Genomic DNA, 25,514 nt, shown 5'->3' with positions numbered 1-25,514 from the left:
AAGTAAGGGTTGAGATTTTTTTCCATATATGTATTCAGGCTGTTCTTTTCCCATTGAATTACCTTGACACTTATGTTGAGAATGTATGCGTGTATTTCCTTATTCTCTATTCTGTTCCATTGATTTATATTTAATTGTATACCACCCTGTCTTGATTGCTCTTGCTTTATGATATGTCTTGAAATCAGATAGTGTAAGTCCTCCAACTTGTTTCAAAGATGTATTGGCTATTATAGGTCCTTTGTTTTTCTCTATAAATTTTAGAATCAGCTTGTCTGTTTCTACAATAAAGTCAGCTAGGATTTGATTGGGATTGCCTTGAATCCATATATCTGGAGAATTGACGTCTTAACAGTATTGAGTCTTTGGATCCTTGAGTATGGTATATCCCTCCATTTAATTAGATCTGCAGTTTCTCTCAGCAATGTTTCGTAGTTTTGGGTATACCCTTCTTACACATCTTTTGTTAAATTTATCCCTAGGTGTTTCACAATTTTGATGCTATTGTAAATTGTATCAATTAAAAATTTCAATGTACACTTGTTTATTGAAAGTTTGAGAAATATAATTGACTCATGTACTGACATGTTGACCTCATATCCTACAATCTTGCTAAACTTACTTATTGTAGTTCCTTTAGATTCTTTAGGGTTTTCTACATAGATTATTATGTTGTCTGTGAATAAGAGAGTTTTCTTTTTTCCTTTCCAACCTGTATACCTTTTTGTGTGGACTAGGACTTCCACTACAATGTTGAATAGAAGTGGTGAGAGTGGGTATCCATGCTTTGTTCCTTATCTTAGAGGGAAAACATTGTCTTTCGCAGATGTTACGTATGTGATGTTAGCTCTAGATAGTTTGTGTGTGTTTTTAAGTTATCTGTCTACTTCATCTGAATTGTCAATTTGTTGGCATGAACTTGTTCATAGGTTCCCACATCTTTTTAATATTAAGTTCTCTAGCAGTGTCCCTGACTCTTCCCTGATAGTGGTGATTTTTGTTTCCTTCCTTTTTTCTTGATTAATATAGGTAGAGTTTTATACTTTCAATCAACTTATGGAGGCCTGTGTTAGGCCCATGCATACTGTTAACAAGCATGCCGTGTGCACTTGAAAAGAATGTAAAATGGTTGTTGGGTAGAGTGTTCTATAAATGTTGAATTGATTTTTCTCTGTTGTTTATCTGTTTTCTAAATAACTGGTTTCTGCTCTTTATTACTGTCTTCCTTCTCCTTACTTAGGTTTATTTTGCTTTTCTACCTTCTTAAGCTGGAAGCTTTATTGATTTTAAATCTTTAATATAAAATAAGTATTTGATGCTAAACATTTTTCTTTAAGTACCTTTTTAAGTGCATTCCATGAATTTTTTTTTTTTTTTGCCGCACGCGGGCCTCTCATTGCTGTGGCCTCTCCCGTTGCGGAGCACAGGCTCCGGATGCACAGGCTCAGCGGCCATGGCTCACGGGCCCAGCCGCTCTGCGGCATGTGGGATCTTCCCAGACCGGGGCACGAACCCGTGTCCCCTGCATCGGCAGGCGGACTCTCAACCACTGCGCCACCAGGGAAACCCTGAATTTTAATGTGCTGTGTTTTCTTTATCAGTAAGGTCAAAATATTTTTTAAATTTCTCTTGTGATTTCTTCTGTGACCCATGGGTTATTTAGAAGTGTGTAGTCTAATTTCCAGATGTTTGGGGGTTTTCCATTATCTTCTTGTTACTGATTTCTAATTTAACTCCTTGGTGTTCATAGAATATATTCTGTGTGATTTTAATTGTTTTAGATTTATAAATTCATGAAACTTTTGGAAATTTGAGATTATTTGATTATAAAATTAGGGAATTAATTGAACCTCTAACCCAATTTTCCTTCTTCTTTCAGGTGAGAGATCAAGCCCAGCGTTGTTCACGGGTTCTCCTGGATATTGAGGCTGGTGCTCCTGTTCTTCTTATCCCAGAAAGTTCCAGATCAAATAATCTGATTGTAGCGAATTTGGGGAAGTTGAAAGTCAAGAACAAGTTTCTCTTTGCTGGTATTCCTGGGACCTTTACCTTACAAGATAAGGTGAGCAGTCAGCACCCATTCCCTTCTCAGTTCGCCTGGCATTGGAATGCCAATCGAAAAATTCAGATGCTGCCATAAGAAGATTCCTAATCACTGTTACTTTTGTAGTATATGTGGCTTGAAGAATATTTTTTTGGACATTTTATTAACATTTCAATTAACCTTTCATAGAGGTAGTATAAATTACAAGTTTTACTAACTGTATGTAGTAACTTATTTTAGCAAACAAATCAACAGAACCATCTTTATAATGCTTTCCTCATAGGCTGAACTCATAGTAATCAACTTTTTATACTATGTGGCTTTTTTCAGAAGACATGATTTGGCCCAAGGCTTATCTGAAGCCATTTAAAAATACCTTAATAATTAAATCGTATAGAGTATACTCCTTTACAGTTTAAAAGTACGTTAGCACTTATTTCTTATAACATGTTTGGAGGTAATTGGGATGAGGATTGCTGCTTTCATTTTACATTTGGAAAAGCTAGGACTCATTGAGAATACATGACGAAAATGGAAAACCCTAGTAAATCACAGACTTAACACTGATAAGACCTGGGAGGTGGTCCCACCCATTTTTGCAGTTGAGGAGACCAGTAACTTGCTGGAATTAGAGACTGTCTTATGTTCTAGGGGTGTGTGTGTGTGTGTGTGTGTGTATGTGGTTTTTTTGGTTTGTTTGTTTGTTTGTTTTTGCGGTATGCAGGCCTCTCACTGTTGTGGCCTCTCCCGTTGCGGAGCACAGGCTCCGGACGCACAGGCTCAGCGGCCATGGCTCACGGGCCCAGCCGCTCCACGGCATGTGGGATCTTCCCGGACCGGAGCATGAACCTGTGTCCCCTGCATCGGCAGGCGGACTGTCAACCACTGCGCCACCAGGGAAGCCCTGTATGTGTGTCTTAATATTTATTTATTTATTTTGGCTGCACTGGGTTTTAGTTGTGGCACGTGGGATCTTCGTTGCGGCATGTAGGATCTTTAGTTGCGGCATGCGGACTTCTTAGTTGCGGCATGCATGCAGGATCTAGTTCCCTGACCAGGGATTCAAATCTGGGCCCCCTGCAGTGGGAGTGCGGAGTCTTACCCACTGGACCACCAGGGGAGTCCCTCTAGATGTGGTTATTTTTTTGTTTTTTTTTTTGCGGTATGCGGGCCTCTCACTGTTGTGGCCTCTCCCATTGCGGAGCACAGGCTCTGGACGCGCAGGCTCAGCGGCCATGGCTCACGGGCCCAGCCGCTCCGCAGCATGTGGGATCTTCCCGGACTGGGCCACGAACCCGTGTCCCCTGCATCGGCAGGCAGACTCTCAACCACTGCGCCACCAGGGAAGCCCAGAATCCATGCTTTTAACAAACATATTTCATCACCACAGGAATTGAAATATTGGTTTGGCTGATAAAACTTGATTGGAGTATTGGACCAAGATCAAGCTATCATTACTTGCTCACTTCTCAGTCCTAGGTGGTATTTTGATGGACTGAGTAGGCACTAGCACGCTTTATGAATAAACACCTAGTTTTCACCTGCAGGCTACAGAGAGCCACAGGATTAGAGAGAACTACTCAGTAGAAAAAACATGGGCAAGTAGTATTTGCTGTTCACAATCTCCATTAAACAGATGGGTCGATATGCATCCCTTGTGAAGGGGCCAGTAAGATATGGAGAGACGAGTCAGAAGTGTTTCTTGTAATAATGCTCCCTTCAGGGGAGTAGATGAGTCCCTTCATGGAAACGAGATTAAGCTGCTTTTCTCACATTGATCAGACCCCAAACAGCCAAAATAATAATAATAATAATAAAATAAATAAATTAAAAAAAAGAAATTGAGACTTAGGTAGGTTAAGTAATTTCTTTTGGATTAAACATCTAGTGAGGGCTTCCCTGGTGGCGCGGTGGTTGAGAGTCCACCTGCCGATGCAGGCGACACGGGTTCGTGCCCCGGTCCGGGAAGATCCCACATGCCGCGGTGCGGCTGGGCCCGTGAGCCATGGCCGCTGAGCCTGCGCGTCCGGAGCCTGTGCTCCGCAACGGGAGAGGCCACAGCAGTGAGAGGCCACAACAGTGAGAGGCCCGCGTACCGCAAAAAACAACATCTAGTGAGGAGTACAGTGTGGACCTTAGAGACTTTGGTGTGTCTGCTTTCAATACTCCATGCTCTTAACCATGGTATGATTATACCTCCCAGTATTAAGATTAGGTTTATGTAGGGGAAAATAAACTGGCAAAGGCTATTGCTGTCTTACTGGCCCTTTGCCAAATAGTTGTAGGTCTTCTGAATTTTCTAAAGGATGTGGCAGTGAGTTCATTAAAATAACTAGGATGGACGACTCCAGAGTTTATTACAGAAGAGATACAAAGTTGAACAGAAAAGGTCCCGTTCGCCTCTCTAGGTGTAGGAAGAAAAGAAAACGGAAGAGTGACTAGGCTGCTAGTCTTGCCAGGCCTTTGCCAAGGAGCTCAACTCGGGTCAGGAAGTAATAGGAAGACTGTATTTGTTGGTAATGCCTAAACTCAGATAATGTTGTTATTTTCAAATTACTACGTCTATAGTTTTCTTCATTTGTTTCACTTTTCTCTTAGCCATTTATTCACTACTTCTAACCTAAACACCCTGAACCCAAAATATTTGATTCCTTGAGTGGGAATGGGTGGAGTGAGGAGGAGAGTGAAGACGAGCCAGTGAGAACCACAGGAACCGTGTTCATGTGTCATAACCTGGAGCTCAGAACCCAGAGGGGGGGTGTTTGAATGATGGTTAGAGGGCAGGTTGTCCTTATATCACCTCACTACAGTCGCTTAGCCGAACCAGATTTAGTGATCAGAGCACATGATGAAACCAGAACAGCAGTGATTAGCAACGCAGAGGGAAGAGCATCACCAGGTTTGTTCATCGTCACGCCCCATCTTCAGACAGCTGATGGCTGAGAACGTGCTTGTTCACCTTGTGGTCAGAAGCCCTCCTGCTGTAACAGTAGGCTTTCTTGCCAGAGCGAGAAATAGGCTTCCACTTAACGTATTTTTTTTAAGACAGTAAAAATGAAACAAATCACCATTGGCCTTTCACAGTAGGCCTAGTAGAGAGCTAGTAACCTTGGTCGTAATGAAAATCTCTTTTCATATTTGAGTGATAAGCATTTTGCTGTTTACTGACTTAAGTCTTAAAGAAGATAAAAGAAAGATCCATTTATAAAAAGAAAGATTTGTAACTGCTTCTAAAATTTACTTTTCCTTACTATGAGGTGTTTATAATTAACATGACTAGATATTAAACAAATGTGTCAGAGCTGGTGTTTATGCATGAATGTTGTTCCCGCTGACACCTCAGGGTACTGCCTCTCTGTTCCAACTCTGCTGCCCTTACTCCCCAAGGGAGAGCTGAATTCTTCTTGGGAACTGTCTTTTCAGCCTTTAGTTAGTTCTTTGGAATATATTTGTTTGTGGTAAATCTTTGTTTTGAAGCCTAAATCTTTAGGAAGAGATCAGTTAGAGCCAGAATGGGTGATCAAGTTCAATAATACCATTTTTGTTTCTCTCCCCTTCCTGAAAAGATAAAGACTTATTTTCTATGTCAGATATATCTATATATGAGCTTAATGAGCTGAATTTAGCTTCTAAAGAAGAATTGCCAAAATATTTCAAGAAATTTTTGCAAAATGGTTTCTGTTTTGTTAAGTATGCCAAATAATAGCACGTAGAGCATTTTAATGAAAAGATTTCCCTGTATTTGTTTTTGAGGATTTGATTTTCAGTGGCATTGCATACAAGGATCGCTTTTTCTTCAAGGTATAATATGTTTTTTTGCCTCCTGGTTATTTGAAAAAACCTTATGGGATTCAGCAGTCAATTCACATTCATATGCTTAAAAAAGAAAATTTTAAAAAACAATTCTTTAAAATATTTCATTACTTGGGAAAGCCTGCTTATCACTTTTCCCTCTGCTTTGGCAAATCACTTCCCTCCTGTGTAGAGAAGCCCTTGTTAAGGATCATTAAAAGCAATTTTTTTTTTCTTTTTAAAGCCCTAGGTAGCACTTTCTTGATGACCTTATTTTATTTCCTTAAATCCTAGAAAAACTTTATCTTGTTACATACCAGTGGTGGTTCTGTAGAATTCCATAAGGGCTGCTTGGAGTGTGTCGCTTGTTAAAGTATTTGTAATCAGATAAACTTATCTGTGAAACTTACCTTTCCACATGTACAGTCAGGTTCCACTGGTCTAGGCCTGTGTGAAGTGAGTAGTGACTTTCTTCTCCAAAAATCGCTTTACATTTGCCGTTTAATGCATTTGCACGTGTGAGGTTTGTCTAGCATGCATTCCAGTGGTTAAAGGACAGGAAATAGTCCTGAAATCAAAGCTTGCAGAGGGGTTATTTGCCTTTGAGTTCTATGACTCCCGTGTGTTTGGAATTGTTTTACATAAAGCCATGTCTTAATGAGCGCAGGTTTGAATTTTTTACATATGTTTTTCCTTTCATTTTTCTCAATCATAGATTGTGCTTAAACCATAATTTCTAAGTCTTTCAAAGGCTTTGAGTTAATCTCCTCAAGCCACTGATTTATTTAAACCCACTCAGAGAGGATGGAGAGATGAATCAAATGAAAGAGCAACAAATACTCTCTAGAGTTTAAATAAACTAAGCAAGAGGGAAGGTTTTTAATGTCGAAATGCTTAAATAATGGCATTTACCTAGTAATTTGCCTTGCAAAAATGAATTGCAAAAAATAAGAACTTTCACTGTTACATGTAATTACTACTCAAGATAACTGTGAAGGCAAACAGTATTATCTCGTTTTCAAATGCTGAGAGGAATACACATATAAAGCAGTACTGGAAGGAAAACAGTTCTTCCCCTCCTTCCAGCTTGTTGGTGAGAGGGGAGAGATGAGAACAAACCAACCCTGCAGAAGCCATTTGGATATGTAGCTCTGAGGCTTGGGGGAAGGAACCATGGGAAGTTTAAACATCAATTATTGAACCATTCTGGTGAAAAAGATTTACCCCGTTAGCAATTAACTGAAGGTACTAAGTATGTAAGAAAAGCGTATATTATTTTCAGTAGAATTACAGAATTAATTTTACTGTGTATTTGCCCTTAATTTCTATGCCCTTGAACAGAAACATAATACGAATGGCTTACCTATATTTTCCATTTTGTTTTCATTTGCAGTTACTTAGAGAGATGAGAAATGTAAACAGAGGAGGGGAGACTTCTGGAAAGTACAAACACATTACAATGGCTTTATTCCCTATTGCTGTTAGATGCATTTTCTTAGAACAGTCAGCACCTCCCCTCCAGCAAAGCAACAATGTATCATATGGCTGAGAGATTTGCTTTTGTTGTATTTGACCTAGATTAAACCACCAGTGATTAGTATCCTGACATTTGCTCTTAAGCCAAAAGATCAAATATGTTCCTGCAAAATTGCTATAGTTTTCAACAGGTACTGAATTATTTGTAATATCTCTGCAAATAATTACATGTGGCAGAAAGTATCATGACCCTGTGGCCCTTTTGTTTATGGGATCTGGGGGGCTTGGGAGGTACCAAGTGGTATAGAGTCTTTGAAGAGTCCAGGGACTGGGATGGGACTTCCAGGATAGTAGGCACAGTCAGTCCCATTCCTGCCTTCTAGTTTTCTTCTGTTTCTTCCCAGGAGTCTGTGCCTTCAGCTTCTCCAACTGGTACTCCCAAACACAGTGTGAGGAAAATGACAAGCATGGAGGACCCGAAAGGGACCCATTCCGAGGGGCTGTTCATGATGCCTCCTGTTGGAATGAGTCTAGGCAGCCTGAAGAGCGAGTTTGTGCCAAGTACTTCGACCAAGCAGCAAGGGCAGCAAGCCACACCCTCTGTTGGTCAGGTTTCCAGGAGTCCAGGTAAAAGAGGAGAGAGGAGCTGCATGATGAAGGTGGGCAAATGCATGAGACCATTGGAGGAACCTAAGGGGGGGGGGATGCATCCCGTACAAGCAGATGCCCACAAAGTGGTAGCATGTCTTTTGTGATAATCCGATTTTGATATTGATTTAGAAGGCTTAAGAACATTAGGATGTAGATTTAACGTTGGGCGACTTCTAGAGTAGGGTTAAATTGGTGAGACAGTGTAAATAAAGAGATTTAGATTGTCTGTTAGGACTTATATGTCAAAACAGTTGCCACCAGATGGTGAGTATAACTAGAACAGTTCTTGCATCCTTAGACACATCCTTGCAAGTCACTATTTAATTCTAGAAAAATAAAAAAAAACTCTGAAAAAAATATTAGTGTGAATTAGGTAACAGAAGAAATACTATGAGTGACAGTTTTTGAAAGACATGAACTGCCCAGTTATTGGGCTCTTCTCTAGAATTTGACAATTAGCCATTCCAGATGCAAGCCTAATTTTGGCCTTTTGGTTTTCTGGATGGGTGATGGATTGGATAAGTGAAGTGTCGCTCCAAGGAGTGTGGGAAGCAGAATATGATTAGCCCCAAAAATCAGTGGATGGAAATCAGTCCACTATGGTTGGACTTGGAGAAATGTGGGACGCTAGCTGAGGGAGGCCGAACGTCTTTTGTTAGATAGATGCAAGGAATGGTTAACTCCTTGTAGTACCTTGTAGTCCCAGAGGTGACAGCAAAGTGGTTTATGGTTACATTGCTGATTAAAGGAGATTATTGTAGTCCTCAGTAAAAGACTGGGTATTGAACACTCACTACGTGCCAGACGTTGTGGCACATTCTTTCATCAATTTTTGCATTTTATCCTCATGATATAGAGTTTTATTTTTATCCCCATTTTATAGATGAAGAGGCAGAGGCTTAGAGAGATTAAGTAACTTGACCATAGTTTTGTGGATGTAGATGGTAAATGGTAGAGTTGGACTATGAATTTAGGTAGTCTGACTCTAGAACCTGCAGTCTTAACCTACATGATATTGCCTACCAGTCTCCAGTCTATATATGCATAACAAATGCATACAGCATGGGGTGGGGTGGGGCTGGGTGCACACATAGGGCCACTCAATACACGTCTTCTGTTGCTGTTGTTGTCCTGGTGACAATGATGATTAGGAATAAGGCCAATTTTACATATATTTAGAAGCCTATAAGAAGTGATTCGGGATGTTTTATAGAAAGATCTCTTTCCTGACAATATTTCTCCTCCTGATTTGCAGTTTGTTTCTGGAATTCTATATGTGATTAAGATTGGGTTAAGGTAGTGGTTTTCAAACTGCTTCTGTGTATCCCTGGGATTCCATGACAACCCTAGGAAATCTCTGAAGCCCTTTCTTTGTTCCCATCCCTTTTCCCCTTCTGCCACACCAGCTCCATTTTTGTCTACTTCACATATTTATCGATGCAGTAACAAGGCAAGAACTAATTCAATTAGTGCCTGCCTAATCCAGGTGTTAACAATGTTTTGTTCTCCTATATATTAACACGCTATGTTCTCCTGTATAGTAACATGCTATTAGACATAGTTCCTGCCATGATGTGAATGATATGAGAAAGCCATTAAATAAGCTTTATATTGACAGATTAAGATAATCTTAATCTAAATATTGCCAGATTAAGATAAATGTTATGGGAGAGACAGAATGGTGTAAAGCGAAAGAACAGGACCCAGTTGAGAAGAGAGGAGGGTATGCTGTGGGTAAGACTGTTCAGACAGCAAGGAGCCTGGCATGTGGGGGAAACAAAGGCCAGTGAGCCCGAGACTTCATGGGCAAGGTAGAGAATGGCTTGAGATGAGGTTGGAAAAGTAGGCAGTGGGCTTAGGCAGGGCTTTACGGGGATTTAGGGGAGTTTCACAGAAAGAACTTTGCATTAAACAAAGCCATCAAAGTATATAAAGGAAGAGAATGTTTTGGTCCCACTTATGTTTTTAAGGATTACTGAGGTATTTTGTGAGCAGAATGGTTTTGTGAGGGCAGACTGGAATTGTATGGGTATATTGGAGGGGAGTTTATGGTGGTCTAGTCAAGAATGGAGGTGGTTTGGATTAGATCAGTGCTGGTGGAAATGGTTACATGTGATGTTTGTTTGGAAAAAAGAATTTTGCTGCTGGAAAATTTGTAAACCTTTGGGTAACATTATCTCTACATGAGACCCCTGTGGGATCTCCTTGGGAGGGAGCATATTAAGTACTTTTCGTCAGAAGCCCTTTAGCCTCAGTTAGTGTCTTGGGACAGCAATGAGACGCTGAGGGGACGTGGCACAGTACGTGCTTGCATGCAGGCGGTGGGCAGGAGATGTCCAACATGCAGAGCATTGTGGACGGAGGTCTTGGTGCCAGAGTGGAGACTTCTGGTCACCCAGCTTTCTGACACAGGCAGTGCTAAACATTTTCCAAAGAGAAAATGAACTTTCTTTTGGCTTTTTAGTTTTATTCTGGTCCAGCCCTTTCTGGGTCCCATTTTCTTCATTGTCTCTCTTTCCTTGGGTCTGTGTAGAAGACCACGTCTGCCTGCTAGATTGCATTGTCGTCGATCTACAAGACATGGACATCTTTGCTGCAGAGAGACACCCACGAGAGTATACTAAGGCCTCGGAAGACAGTAGTGGAGACCTGATCTTCCCCTCCTATTTTGTGCGACAGACGGGAGGAAGCCTCTTGACTGAGCCTTGTAGATTGAAATTGCAGGTGGAAAGGAACTTGGACAAGTGAGTGGTTTATATTCAAATAACTGTCTGTTGTAAGTAGAATCGTAATAACTTGGAAATCAATGCTATTAAGTCTGGAAGGGCATAGGGATTCACTTATTTTTTCATCTACGTAACAAATATCTGTCGAGTCCCTCCTATCTGCTAGACATGAGGGCTCCTGTGATGAAAGAAAAAACTTCTGCCGTCATGGAGCTTACGTTTTGTTGAGGGATATAGGAAGGTAAGTATATGATTCTAACTTAGTGTTTGATTCAGTGTTATAAACTGTGTTGTAGGATTGTAGTAGGTGCCCTGGAAACAAAGAGGAAGGGACATGAATTTAGCATGGATTTTGATGGGAGTAGGGAGGTAGTGATGGCAGGGAAGGTATTTGGAAGAAGTGACATTGGATTCTATGTTCCAAATACAATAGATTCTGGACCTGCTATTCTGTTTACCCTGGAGCTCCATTTAATGAGAATAATTGTTTAGATGCTGTTTTGCCCATTTCACTCTATTAAGCCTTCTGAAAGTACTACATAAAGACTGATGAACTGACTCTAATTTACCTTTTAATTGGCTTCAAAACACAGGATGCTTAATATCTGTAGTTTAGAGCATGGCTTCAGTTGTCATTAGTTCCACATCTGGCTGGGAGACTTACTGAAAAGAAACATTCCCGACCCTACCTGAGACCAGCAGAACCTGACTCTCAGGGCGTAGCCTCAGGTGTGTATTAAAAAGGTCCTCGGGCTTCCTTGGTGGCACAGTGGTTGAGAGTCCGCCTGCCGATGCAGGGGACACGGATTCGTGCCCCGGTCCGGGAAGATCCCACATGCTGCGGAGTGGCTGGGCCCGTGAGCCATGGCCGCTGAGCCTGCACGTCCGGAGCCTGTTCTCCGCAATGGGAGACGCCACAGCAGTGAGAGGCCCACGTACCACAAAGAAAAAAAAAAAAGAAGAAAAAAAAAAGGTCCTCTGGTGGCGCTTATGCTCGCCTGGCCCCTGTGCCTGGACTGGGACTGCTGGTTACAGTGTATGGTGCCTTTCAGTTTGGAGCACTAATTTTGGAGAAAGCAGCAACATTTGCATCTTAACTTCAGGGAAAGATGAGGCATGGCTGTAAAGTAATGAAAGAGATTTTCATTTGTAGCATTTTGAAAAGCAGTGTCACTACTTTTCCAGGGTGTCATTTTAATCCCTCTTTGGCTACTCCCTTTGCAGTTCTTGGGCTTGGGCAAGTCATTTAATATCACTGTTTTGTTTCTCTCTGGATTAATGATACAGTTTAGCCGCTCTCACTGAGATTTTTGTGTTTCATTCTTACTTGTTATTCAAGTGCTCCCTGGCTGGCTTTCAGTTATGGTTGGCATGGGCTGTATTTTATTTTACTGGCTTAGAAGTCTTAAGAGGAGCTTCACTATTTAGAAATCAAACACTTTGTTTTCTTTTCAAGTAATGCTTTCCAAAAAAAAATGTGCTTTACTACTCTGTTTATCTAAACTTTACCCACTTCCATCAGTGTTTATGTGCAGATAATTATACTCTGTTAGCCCAGATAGAAGGTGAAGACTGAACACAAGGTATTCTATCAGCTTCTCACAGCACAGACTCGGGAACTCAGAGGTTCTTGGTAACCCTTTCCAGCTTTTCTTTGTTGATTGCGTGACTAGTCTTTTTTCACCTTATATGTAGGTTTTTCTCCATAGACAAAGTAGTTTTTTGTATTCCTCTTCCACTTCAAATCCTAACCCTCTACTTTATATATTCAGAGCATAGTGTCTGCAGGATCTGCGATGCCAACTTCACCTCTAGGAGGGTAGAGAAAAAGCTCTTCAGTGTTGGGATGAGGTATCTTCCCCCCACCCAGGCATTTTCAACTTCACTCCTGCCCATCTCAGCTGAAATGCGTGACTGATTCCGGTTTTATCCTAATGTCCCGTCTGGGCTCATTATGAAACACTGGTTCTGCCTTTAGTTATCACTAAATGAATAAGGAGCTTGTCACCTTTTCTTTTTCATCAAAATATAGTTGTTGTACAATATTATGTTAATTTCAGGTATACTACATAGTGATCAGACATTTGCACACATTATGAAATGATCACCACTATGAACATAGTAACAGTCTGTTTCCATACAAAGTTATTATAGTGTTATTGACCGTATTCCTCATGCTGTATAGCAGCGGTCCCTAACCTTTTTGGCACCAGGGACCAGTTTCGTGGAAGACAGTTTTTCCACGGACCTGGGTAGGGGGCGGTTTTGGGATGATTCAAGTGTATTACATTTATTGTGCACTTTATTATTATTACCTTGGAATACGTAATGAAATAATTATACAACTCACCATAATGCAGAATCAGTGGGAGCCCTGAGCTTGTTTTCAGTTGCCACTCACTGGTAGGGTTTTGATATGAGTCTGCAAGCAATTGATTTATTATGGTCTCTGTGCAGTCAGACTTCTCTGCTAATGATAATCTGTGTTTGCAGCTGCTCCCCAGTGCTAGCATCACTGCCTCAGCTCTACCTCAGGTCATCAGGCATTAGATTCTTTTTTTTGAATTTTATTTTATTTATTTTTTTATACAGCAGGTCCTTATTAGTTATCCGTTTTATACATATCAGTGTATACATGTCAATCCCAATCTCTCAGTTCATCACACCACCTACCCCTCTGCCACTTTCCCCTGTTGGTGTCCATACGTTTGTTCTCTACATCTGTGTCTCAATTTATGCCCTGCAAACAGGTTCATCTGTACAATTTTTCTAGGTTCCACATATATGCATTAATATACGATGTTTGTTTTTCTCTTTCTGACTTACTTCACTCTGTATGACTGTCTCTAGATCCCTCCATGTCTCTACAAATGACCCAATTTCGTTCCTTTTTATGGCTGAGTAATATTCCATTGTATATATGTGCCACATCTTCTTTATCCATTCGTCTGTTGATGGGCATTTAGGTTGCTTCCATGACCTGGCTATTGTAAATAGTGCTGCAGTGAACATTGGGGTACATGTGTCCTTTTGAATTATGGTTTTCTCTGGGTATATGCCCAGTAGTGGGATTGCTGGGTCATATGGTAATTCTATTTTTAGTTTTTTAAGGAACCTCCATACTGTTCTCCATAGTGGCTGTATCAATTCACATCCCCACCAACAGTGCAAGAGGGTTCCCTTTTCTCCACACCCTCTCCAGCATTTGTTGTTTGTAGATTTTGATGATGCCCATTCTAACTGGTGTGAGGTGATCCCTCATTGTAGTTTTGATTTGCATTTCTCTAATAATTGGTGATGTTGAGCATCTTTCCATGTGCTTCTTGGCCATCTGTATGTCTTCTTTGGAGAAATGTCTATTTAGGTCTTCTGCCCATTTTTGGATTGGGTTGTTTGTTTTTTTAATATTGAGCTGCATGAGCTGTTTATATATTTTGGAGATTAATCCTTTGTTCATTGATTTGTTGGCAGATATTTTCTCCCATTCTGAGGGTTGTCTTTTCTTCTTGTTTCTGGTTTCCTTTGCTGTGCAAAAGCTTTTAAGTTTCATTAGGTCCCTTTGTTTATTGTTGTTTTTATTTCCATTACTCTAGGAGGTGGATCAAGAAAGATCTTGCTGTGATTTATGTCAGAGTGTTCTTCCTGTGTTTTCCTCTAAGAGTTTTATAGTGTCCAGTCTTACATTTAGGCCTCCATAAACTCCATTTTGAGTTTATTTTTGTGTATGGTGTTAGGGAGTGTTCTAATTTCATTCTTTTACATGTAGCTGTCCAGTTTTCCCAGCACCACTTATTGAAGAGACTGTCTTTTCTCCATTGTATATCCTTGCCTTCTTTGTCATAGATTAGTTGACCATAGGTGCGTGGGTTTATCTCTGGGCTTTCTGTCTTGTTCCGTTGATCTATATTTCTGTTTTTGTGCCAGTACCATACTGTCTTGATTACTGTAGCTTTGTAGTATAGTCTGAAGTCAGGGAGTCTGATTCCTCCAGCTCCGTTTTTTCCCCTCAAGACTGCTTTGGCTATTTGGGGTCTTTTGTCTCCATACAAATTTTAAGATTTTTTGTTCTAGATCTGTAAAAAATGCCATTGGTAATTTGATAGGGATTGCATTGAATCTGTAGATTGCTTTGGGTAGTATAGTCATTTTCACAATATTGATTCTTCCAATCCAAGAACATGGTATATCTCTCCATCTGTTTGTATCATCTTTAATTCATCAGTGTCTTACAGTTTTCTGCATACAGGTCTTTTGTCTCGTTAGGTTGGTTTATTCCTAGGTATTTTATTCTTTTTGTTGCAGTGGTAAATGGGAGTGTTTCCTTAATTTCTCTTTCAGATTTTTCATCATTAGTGTATAGGAATGCAAGAGATTTCTGCATTAATTTTGTATCCTGCAACTTTACTAAATTCATTGATTAGCTCTGGTAGTTTTCTGGTGGCATCTTTAGGATTCTCTGTGTAAAAGTATCAGGTCATCTGCAAACAGTGACAGCTTTACTTGTTCTTTTCCGATTTCTTTTTCTTCTTTGAAACTGTGTTGAACAATAGTGGCGAGAGTAGACATCCTTGTCTTGTTCCTGATCTTAGAGGAAATGCTTCCAGTTTTTCACCATTGAGAATGATGTTTGCTGTGGGCTTGTCAAATATGGCCTTTATTATGTTGAGGTAGGTTCTCTCTGTGCTCACTTTCTGGAGAGTTTTTATCATAAACAGGTGTTGAATTTTGTCAAAAGCTCTTTCTGCATCTATTGAGATGATCATATGGTTTTTCTTCTTCAGTTTGTTAATATAGTGTATCACATTTATTGATTTACGTATATTGAAGAATCCTTGCATCCCTGGGGTAAATCCCACTTGATCATGGTATATGATCCTTTTAATGTGTTGTTGGATTCTCTTTGCTAGTATTTTGTTGAGGATTTTTGCATCTATATTCATCAGTGATATTGGTCTGTAATTTTCTTTTTTTGTAGTATCTTTGTCTTGTTTTGGTATCAGGGTGATGGTGGCCTCATAGAATGAGTTTGGGAGTGTTCCTTCCTCTGCAATTTTTTGGAAGAGTTTGAGAAGGATGGGTGTTATCTCTTCTCTAAATGTTTGACAGAATTCGCCTGTGAAGCCGTCTGGTCCTGGGCTTTGGTTTGTTGGAAGATTTTTAATCACAGTTTCAATTTCATTCCTTGTGATTGGTCTGTTCATATTTTCTATTTCTTCCTGGTTCAGTCTTGGAAGGTTATGCCTTTCTAAAAATTTGTCCGTTTCTTCCAGGTTGTCCATTTTAGATTCTCACAAGGAGTGCGCAACCTAGATCCCTCGTGTGCACAGTTCACAGTAGGGTTCACGCTCCTGTGAGAATCTAGTGTCGCAGCTGATGTGACAGGAGGTGGAGCTCAGGTGGTCATGCGAGCGATGGGGAGCGGCTGTAAATGCAGATGAAGCTTCACTCGCTCACCCACCGCTCACCTCCTGCTGTGTGGCCCGGTTCCTAACAGGCCGTGGACCGGTACCAGTCTGTGGCCCGGGGGGGTTGGAGACCCCTGCTATATCATATATCCCCATGACTTGTTTATTTTATAGCTGGAGGTTTGTACCACTTTACCCCCTTCACCTGTGTTTGCGCCAGCCCCCACCCCTCTGTTCTTTGTACCTGTGAGTGTGTTTCCCTTCTGTTTTGCCATCTTTTTTTTTTTTTTATTGCTTTCCCAGCTATAATGTTTAAGGTATTTCTGAGTCTCATGAGATTTTTCTTTATTAATAGATTACTTAGTTAACTCATGTTAGATTGGGGACTTTCTAAATGTATATTTTGGGAGAAAAGTGGCCTTTTGTAGCTGACGCATGACACTCACGTTATACTAACTTGCTTCATGTGGACCCACATGAAATTTTTGTCATTGGAAGTTATAAATTAATTGGTTGATAATGTAGGTGGGTATATGTTAGCACTTATATTTGGGTGTGAGCTATGTCAACATTAAGTTAGTGATTTGTTTGTGAAAGTGACCTTTTTTCTTTTTCCATAGAGAAATAAGTCATACTGTGCCAGATATATCTATCCATGGCAATCTCTCCTCAGTCCACTGCTCTCTGGATTTGTACAAATACAGGCTGATCCGGGGTTTATTGGAGAACAACCTTGGAGAGCCCATAGAGGAATTCCTGCGGCCTTATGATTTACAGGACCCAAGCATTCATGTGAGTGTGATGTTAGGTTCCTCCGTAACTCTCGTGGTCTCAGCTGATGGTCATCCTGGGTATCTGTTCCTCGAAGTCACCTGGGGAAAGAAGATGGAACCACGAGTAAATTAGGCTTCATGACATTGACCCCATTTTTAGATTGGCATCGACTATGAATTGATCAGCATTTTCCTCTTCCAGACTGTTCTGAGCGGAGAAGTGTACACGTGCATGTGCTTCCTCATTGATATGGTAAATGTAAGTCTGGAGCTGAAAGATCCAAAAGGAAAAGAAGGTGCTGGGTCCTTAGCCAGGTATGGCTTTAATTATAGTGTTTTACTGTTAGTAATGGTAATACAAATAACACACACATTGTCCTCTGACGTAGAACAGAGGTCGCAGAGTGGTGGTTCACAGCTAAATGTGGTCTGCCCGCAAGATGCTTTTTGTTGGTCTGCGCAGTGCTTGTGGAGCACAGGCTCCAGACGCGCAGGCTCAGTGGCCATGGCTCATGGGCCCAGCTGCTCCATGGCATGTGGGATCCTCCCAGACCGGGGCACGAACCCGTGTCCCCTGCATCGGCAGGTAGACTCTCAACCACTGCGCCACCAGGGAAGCCCCGCAGTGCTTTTTAAAAGTTTAAATTCATCAGTCTCTATCAGTCAAGATAGGTGAGGTTAGGCTGTAGTAAAGGCATTCCAAAATACCAGTGACTTAGAACAGTGACGATGTTTTTTCTCCTCGTGTTTCATGTCTGTCATGGGTCTTGGGCTGCTCTGCTCACTCTAGTTACTCTGACTGACGGCAGCTTGCTGTGCCAGCAAGAAAAACAATAGCCCTGGAGTGGTCTTGAATGGCAGTGGAATCCCTGGTAAACCCCGTGGGGCTAGAACGTGGTCCCACAGGAGCGCAAAGGAGTCAGGAAGTAGTTTTCCTGTGTGTCTGCATGGGGGAGCCCCAGGGCTATCTGGAGCAGCAGTGATGACTGCCTAACTGGCCAACATTTGAAAACTGGGGAATTGCACATAAAAAGTCTGGATTTCAGCTTTTGAAAAATTAGAAGCTTTGGCAGTACTGGGCCCGTGTTCTCAATTGGAAGCATCTGGAAACTGAGTAACAACTTGGGCAGCCTTTAGATAAGGCATGTGCTTACCCAGCAGTTCACTAATTTATGTCATTTTCTTGGTTAGTGTAGGCCAGGAATTTGCGATTACTGGTATAAAACTCTCAAGAGTGCATTGTATTTTCACACTTGATAATCTTTTCATTTTCATCTCTTGACAGCCATGGAAAGTTGAGCAGATATTACTCCTGTTTTCCAGATAGAGTTTTTGACTAGTGTAAGGTCAGTCATATGGCTGGAAAAGTGGTTCAGTATTTGAAAACAGGACTTCAAGTCTAGTAATTTTTCCATGGAAGCACTCTATCTTCTATTTTGTATTTCCCTTAAAAATTCATTCAGGCCCGTATCTAATTCAGCTGATCAGAACATGGTATGGTGGAGCTGGGGTCCCAGATTGATTATCGTGTGAGCCAGCAGTCTTTTCTGATGACTGGTTATGCCCTTAGCTTTCTTTCCAATGTGGAGTAATTCTGTATAGATTGCCCATTGCAGCTTTCTCTGTTATTAAAACAGTGGCAGTTCCAGATGCATTTTCTGTTGATGCATCAGCTGCATTATTTCTCTGTGTGAAAAGTATCTGTTGTGGCAGTTCCCAGTAAACTTTAGTGGTCTTATGTAAAAATTCAGCCGATTCTGGAGAGAGAACCTTCCACGCAGGCTAGGAGTTGACAGATGAAGGACTAAAGGGACCCTTATTATCCCTTGGGGATTATCACAAATACATAGTGTTACTAAACTTAGGTGAGAAATGAGAACGCTAGTGAATCAAGTATATAATAAATACGTGGTATTGTTATTCCTCACGAAGTTCCTACGGACAAGAGCATCTCCTTGGAAATGGAAAGTGAGATACAAGGCAAAGTGACACTAGATCCATTTTGTGGACACTGTTAAAATCTGTGACAGATCTCAGAGTGAAAGTTATTCTTCATAGAACTTAGGCATATTTATGATTTTGTTCTTTTATCTTAAATGTACATAATTTTGTAAAATGGAAGCATTCAACATCTTGTCTGCTTTCTCCCTTAGATTTGACTTCAAGAAATGTAAACTGCTCTATGAGAGCTTTTCCAACCAAACGAAGTCCGTTAACTTGGTTTCCCATTCCATGATGGCTTTTGACACCCGCTATGCTGGGCAGAAGACCAGTCCTGGCATGACAAACGTATTCACCTGTATCTTTCAGCCCTCTAAGAACAGCAGCACTACCCAAGGATCCATTCAGATCGAACTGCATTTCAGGTAGGGGATCCAGACCCTGACTTTGCCTTTCTTTATCAGGACATTTCCTTCTGTGGACATTGGGCCAAGACCACGTCGGCTTTCGAACATCAAAGGAGCAAGGAATCAGCGAGAAGATAAATAGATAATGGCTTATCAGTGCAGCACACTGTATATTATTCCTGTAACCATGCAGTTTCATTTATTGGCCAAAAGATGTCTCTGTTGCCTTAAAAAAAAGTTGTTTAGAATTAAACCAGATTCTTAAAATTAAGCAGCTGTAGACTGTTTTAATATGTAAAGTGACTTGGGGAAGGAAGAAATTGTGCTTATGTAAGAGGAAAATAAAAGTCTTTTGGTCTATAGAAATAGCAGAAGGGAAAGTGGTTTTGACTTGCATTATTGATTTGTTCATGCAAGTCTTAATGACTGACTTCTCCATGTAAAAAGAGCTTTAGCCTCTTTGAACTAGATTATGTTTTTCTTCTTGGTATTATGGGAGGCAGTGTTGTGTGTAGAAAGAGCCCATGTTTGGGGATCGTATAGAGCTGGGCTCAAACCTTGCTCTACCACTTTCTAGTAATGCATCCAAGGACAAGTTCCTTCATCTCTTTCAGCTGCATTTTCATCTTCTATGAAATAGGAACGAATAACTGTGCCCACCTGACCCACCTTATGCATAGGGTGGAGGTAATGCTTAAGATATTCTGGCATATACCACTTGGCACAGATGGGAGCTGTTGTGATGATTCCTGATGTAGCTTGTGTTATTTGATGACACACTACTGTAAGATTTTATGACTAGGTGGGCTTATACTGGAAAACTGAAAAATTAGGTCTGATCGATAGAGATTCAAAAGGAGACCTTTGGAACTGATGTCGGTTTCATTCTCTTAGTGCTTAATGTTATCAGATAAATTGTAAATATAAACCAGTAAGTAAGAAGGCTGGGAAAAACATCTTGGTTAGGCAAAAAAGGAAAAAAAAATTATCAAGATTGTTCTTATATTTGTATGTTTAAATATGTCTGACATTTCAGCGTGCTGTTCAGTGAATTCCTCGGGGTTGAGTTTTTTTTTAGGGAGGGGTCGCTATCTCCATATGCCTTTAGGAAGTCTAGCAAAGTAGATATTTAAACTTTTGCATGAACTTTAAAAAAGTTCAGTAATAAGAATGCTAGTTGCCTCTTACTGAGCTGCACCATGGGCCAGGCACTTTACCCACCTTTAACTTAATTCTCACAAGTCTGTCCAGTGGGTCACTTCTTCCCTGTTTTACGGATACCGATGTAGAAGCTTGGAGGGGGTTAAATAACTCTTCTAAGATCACACAGCCAGTGAGTGAAGTAGTCAGAGCTCAGACTTGGGCTTGGGCCTCTGATTTCAAAGCCCGTGTCTTTTCTAACACTTGTCAGGCCTACCACATTTTAGTGATTGGCCTGACTGTAGTCAGATGATAAGCTGGCTGTGATTTGCAGTTCCTTTGTTTGAAGATGATGTTTATTTGAACAGAGGGCTTGCATGTATTGCTCTTTGGCGCATCTGCAGAAACAGTTTCCTTTTGGGTTTGCTTTGCTGTTGATCTGGCTTCCTAAACATCATCTAGTTGTCCCACTTATCATATTTTTAATGTAGAAGGAGCCTTAAAATGTTGATATATTTATATACTGAAGGTGTATAATTTCTTGGAGGCTAGTAATAAAGTCCTACACCTTGGCTCTTGCTAACAGAAATACCATTGTTAGTGATAGGGTTAAAATGTTCTCTTGATTGGAACTTTTGAACGCCTTCTGTGTCTCAAGAAGAATTGCTCTTCTGTTGGGAATCTGTGTGTCAAATATAAATCACTTCACAGTGTTTAAAGGCTTGAAATATTTTCCAGAAAAGGGATCAGACACACTTTGACTTTTCCAGTTAGTTCATAGCTCTGACGATCTGTGTTCAAAATGGGGTGGAAAAATTTTACTGAGGGCAACATTTTTTCTCTATTACAAAAGGGTAAAGTGTTTCTGTGAAAAATGCTGTGTCTGTATGAAGGAGACATGCACCATTGTGCCCTTTTTCTAGAGGCAGTGAGCCAGGTTTAGGAGAAATAAGAGCCTAGAGAAGCCAGCCTTAAAAATATCTCCAAATCAGCTTTTCCTGAATAGAAGCCCCTTTTAGGACTGGGAAGCAGGTATGTGAAGCAGAGCCCCAGAAGTGATTTTGGGCTCATAGAACAAAGTTCAACCCAGAAAACTCTATAGGGGTGTCCCTAGCCCATCCTTCTTCTATCTTACCCATCTCTGCCTGCTGATATACTAACAGGGCCTGGATAAGCCCCTGACCGCACCATGGTTTGAGGCCAGGCCTGAGAGTCCTCCTTGGACTATAATTCTGTATTTCACCCCAAATATAGAATTTGGGGTAATGAGGACAACAAAACTAATACTCTCTCCCCTTCTCTCGCATCTCTACTTCTAGGGCACTTGGGGTTACACCCACAGTTAATGTCATCTTATTTGTCTACCTTCTTTGGCTAAAAGATATGGGCTTTCAGGCCGGTTCCAGCTAGAAAAACCATTTCATACTAGTATGTAAATTGGATGTTTATAAAGAAGTGATCCTAGACATCAAAGAAAGAGTGCCTCATTGATCTTCTAGAAACAGCCTGTAGGGAAGGGAACTGACATTTTTCAAACCTGTTATGTGCCCGGTGCTTTATCTCTTACAGTGTTATTATTTCTCATTTTATAAGTGGGGAAGCAGGCTCAGAGAAGGTAGGTGGCTTACCCAAGATAACACAGCTTATAAGTGACAAGATTTAAGCCTGCGCTCTTCCTACTACACCGGCATTTCTCAGCCTCAGCGCTGGTGACATTGTGGGTTAGAACATTCCGTGTTGTGGAGCCTCTCCTGAACGTTGTGGGATGTTTAGCCTCGTCCCTGACTTCTGCCCACCAGATGCCTAGATGCCTGTAGGAACCCCTTCAGTTGTGGCAAAAATGTCTCCAGGGGACAGAATCACCCCGGTTGGGAACTGCTGGACGACATGCACTCTATTGCTTTCTTATAGCGTATTCCTTTTTGTTGAAGAATCTGACTGACTTCTGAAAACATACACTGAATATTTTATTAAACCCGGATTCAGAGTTTATTGATACTCAAAGTTCAGTTTAGAAAATGCTGGAGTACCACCTGCTCCAATTGAGTCACATATTTGCAAGTTAATGAAATATCATATTTCTCTTTTCCTATTTTATTTTTATGATCTTCCTTCTTGCAGGTCTACAAAGGATTCCTCCTGTTTCACAGTAGTTCTCAACAATCTCCGTGTGTTTCTCATATTTGACTGGCTACTGTTAGTGCACGATTTTCTCCACACCCCCAGTGATATTAAGAAGCAAACTAAAGTTACTCCTTCGCGCCACCGTAACTCTAGCAGTGAATCTGCTGTAATTCCCAAAACCGTGAAAAGTGGAGTAGTTACCAAGCGGTCTTCCCGTCCTGTGTCTACTGAAAAGCACCTGGAGGTCAAGGTCAATGTAACAGGTAAGTATATGTAGTTGTGAGTCACTGATTCTTAGTTTGGATATTAGGCTCCATATGTGTCTTACAGGATGACTTTTCTGTTGCCTCTGCATTTTGGCACGAGCACTCTTACACATTTGCATCCTTTGCAGACCAACAGGTGTCAAAGTTCCTGACCTCCGTTTTCAGCTGGGATTGCCTGGCCCACACTGAGCTGGCCCACACTAGGCTTCAGGATCTAGTCCCTCTCCTCTGCTGCCCTAATGCGTATGCCTGGCCTGAATACCCACCTGGGCAGTGGTCTTTTTTCCCAGTGTTAAATCTGGCTTCAATTTTCTGTTTGATCTCTAGGGCCTCAGCAGTTGTACCTTACAGAGTTTAAGCAAAGGTGGTATGTGAAAATCTCAGTGTAGAAGATAAATAAGTGAGGGGATTGTCACTTTCTTTACAAAAAGAATATTTTCCTTTACAAGCAGATTTACTACAGTTTTTGTTAACTAATAGACTCTGACAGTACATCTGTACATAAGATGTACTGTACTAAGATGTACTATTTGTTGTTCTGTCTGTGATATACCCGATCTACTGCTCAGTGGTTTGGAAGAAGCTGGAGAGCACACTGCACTTGAAGTGGATTTAGTTTCAAAAGTTCAATTTATACATGTTTTTTGATGAAAACGAAAAGTAAATTTCCATGTACAGATGAATAGAAAACTGTATCTACTAATTAAAAAAAGTCTACGTTAAATTAGTCCACATTCTTTGTAAACAACTTAAACAGCTACATAGATGACCTAGTGCTTTATGCTGCCTAACCAACATTAGTATCTGAATCCACTTCCTGGGATTTTTAAAACAGGTCGTCATTTGGCGAGGGAGCTTCTGAATGTCTGTTCTGCCTCCCAGGAGACCTAGCTTAGAACTATATGCTAAAGAGAGAAACTGCATCCCAGTCTTTTCTGCCTGTGCAGTGCTCTGTCAGCTCAGCTGTGGCTGGCCAGATACAGAGAACTTGTTCGGGTGGGAGTGAAGCGAGTGTCGGCAGGCATCCTGCAGAACATACCTTTCTGGCCGATGTGTCAGCGCCCGCCCAGTAAACGTGCTGCCTGGTTTGCGACAGCCTGCTGCTTTCCACTTCACAGCTTTGGCTTAGTTGACAATGCCGTCCTTTCCAGGCACAGAGTTTGTGGTCGTTGAAGATGTGTCCTGCTTCGATACCAACGCCATCATTCTCAAAGGCACCACAGTGCTCACCTATAAGCCCCGGTTTGTCGATCGGCCCTTTTCAGGAAGTTTGTTTGGCATTGAGGTAAGAAGTCTGTGTGTTGATTGAAACACTAAATGTTTGGCTCAAGAGAAAAGCATCTGGAGGAGAATTTTACCTCCTAAACTTTCATTCAGGGAAATAATGAATGGGATTGGAGGGCCCTTGTCCTCGTCTCTTCATTTTCTCCTCAAATCTACCAGGTTATTCTAATGTGTGCGAATTCAGTCGCCCAGTGTCAGGCTGTGAACGTGTGGAGGGACTTTTACCTCTTTCTCTCTTGCCCTCCCTTCCTCAGAAAGTTCGAGGAAACTCTTCTAGTCCCCATTACCCCGCCGGGCTCCTTGTCGTGTCCTCTAGTTCTGCAGGTCTAGCGAACTGTGAAGGTGAGGAAGGGGTCCTTGTTGCTCCTGTATCCCCTTCCCCCACGTTCAGTGCTTGTCCCTCCAAAGACCTAGGGCTTTATGGTCTTGGAAACTTGTCTATAAAAGTGTTAAGGACTTTTTGTGTTATCCTTCTGGGAATATCTGATGTATAAAAGGGCACATCTAGAGAGTCAGGCCTGACCTAAAGGACTGAGTCTCTAATAGAGGTGCTTGTGGCTCTGATCTGATCTCATGAAGGGGCTAATTTGCACTGGGATGGCTTTTGTAGCCAGAAAGTTACATTATACAATGTCCAGCAGAAACTGCTCTGCCTCTTTTTAAGCCAGGATGTGTGGAGACAGAAGGAGAAACGAGGTAGATTATTATCTCTGTCAAATGTTCTTAAGTCACTGATCTCAACTAACATTCCTCTTGTTAGAATATTAGTCTATTTGGTTAGGGATACTCATCATTTCCTTCCCATTTATGATTAAGCTTTTTCATACCCAGTTCTTTCCAGTGGTATTTCAGAGGTTGAACGAACAAAAATTATTTTCACTGTCAGCAGCATATGGAACTTCTTTTTATTTTTTCTGGTCAGAAATAGCTGACTAAAACCTGTAGAGATTTTATTTCTCTACCACTTGTTTCTCTCATGTAAAGAAACCTCAGTGTGAGAGGAGAGGGATTTGCACGCTGGTGTGATGTGATGTGAGTTGGTCATGAAATTGCGATTCATCTGCTCTCCAAGCCACCACAATACCAGCTTTGAATGGAAAAGTTTAGTGATTAATTAGTGAACTGTCAGGTACAATTGGGTTTTGTGTAGCAGAAGCCCCTGAAGGAAAAAGGAAAATGAAACTTTCCTGCTCCAAAGCCTTAGAAAAACTACATGGCAAAATATTTGAGATTCCTGGAAATTCCTTTCAATCTTGTTCTTTAGGCAGCACAATTGGATCTGAATTTTAAGACCGCCCTAATACATCATTGGGGGAGAACTTATAAAGAAAGCAAAATGAGTTAATTGCGAATACAGCAGAGGACCTCGGTGGCGCATGTTTTTCAGTAGCACTAGAAAACGCCAAAAAGCGGGGAGGGAGCAAGGGAGACCAAAGCAATGCTTTCTTCTGTCTTCTTGAGCGTGCAACATAATTTGGTCCTAGG

The 25,514-nt window shown here is 41.1% G+C and overlaps 1 protein-coding gene across 5 annotated transcripts in view; it reads left to right on the top strand.

The window, feature by feature from the left end:
• The window catches only part of VPS13D (vacuolar protein sorting 13 homolog D), a 245,792-nt gene that overhangs the window by 51,341 nt on the left and 168,937 nt on the right, over positions 1-25,514 (top strand). For all 5 annotated transcript variants that reach the window (XM_022598274.2, XM_022598273.3, XM_089901016.1 and 2 more), the window contains 8 exons: positions 1,880-2,062; positions 7,717-7,939; positions 10,497-10,707; positions 16,715-16,886; positions 17,070-17,182; positions 19,021-19,233; positions 22,477-22,742; positions 23,897-24,030. In XM_022598274.2, the coding sequence (XP_022453982.2) occupies positions 1,880-2,062; positions 7,717-7,939; positions 10,497-10,707; positions 16,715-16,886; positions 17,070-17,182; positions 19,021-19,233; positions 22,477-22,742; positions 23,897-24,030 (1,515 nt within the window). The remainder of the gene's footprint in view (positions 1-1,879; positions 2,063-7,716; positions 7,940-10,496; positions 10,708-16,714; positions 16,887-17,069; positions 17,183-19,020; positions 19,234-22,476; positions 22,743-23,896; positions 24,031-25,514) is intronic.

This window comes from Delphinapterus leucas, chromosome 1 (genome assembly GCF_059928025.1).
Source record: "Delphinapterus leucas isolate spDelLeu-1000000601 "Yukka" chromosome 1, BTC_Dleu_Yukka2, whole genome shotgun sequence".
Classification (NCBI taxonomy): Eukaryota; Metazoa; Chordata; class Mammalia; order Artiodactyla; family Monodontidae; genus Delphinapterus; species Delphinapterus leucas.
This window is presented reverse-complemented; position numbering and strand designations above follow the sequence as displayed.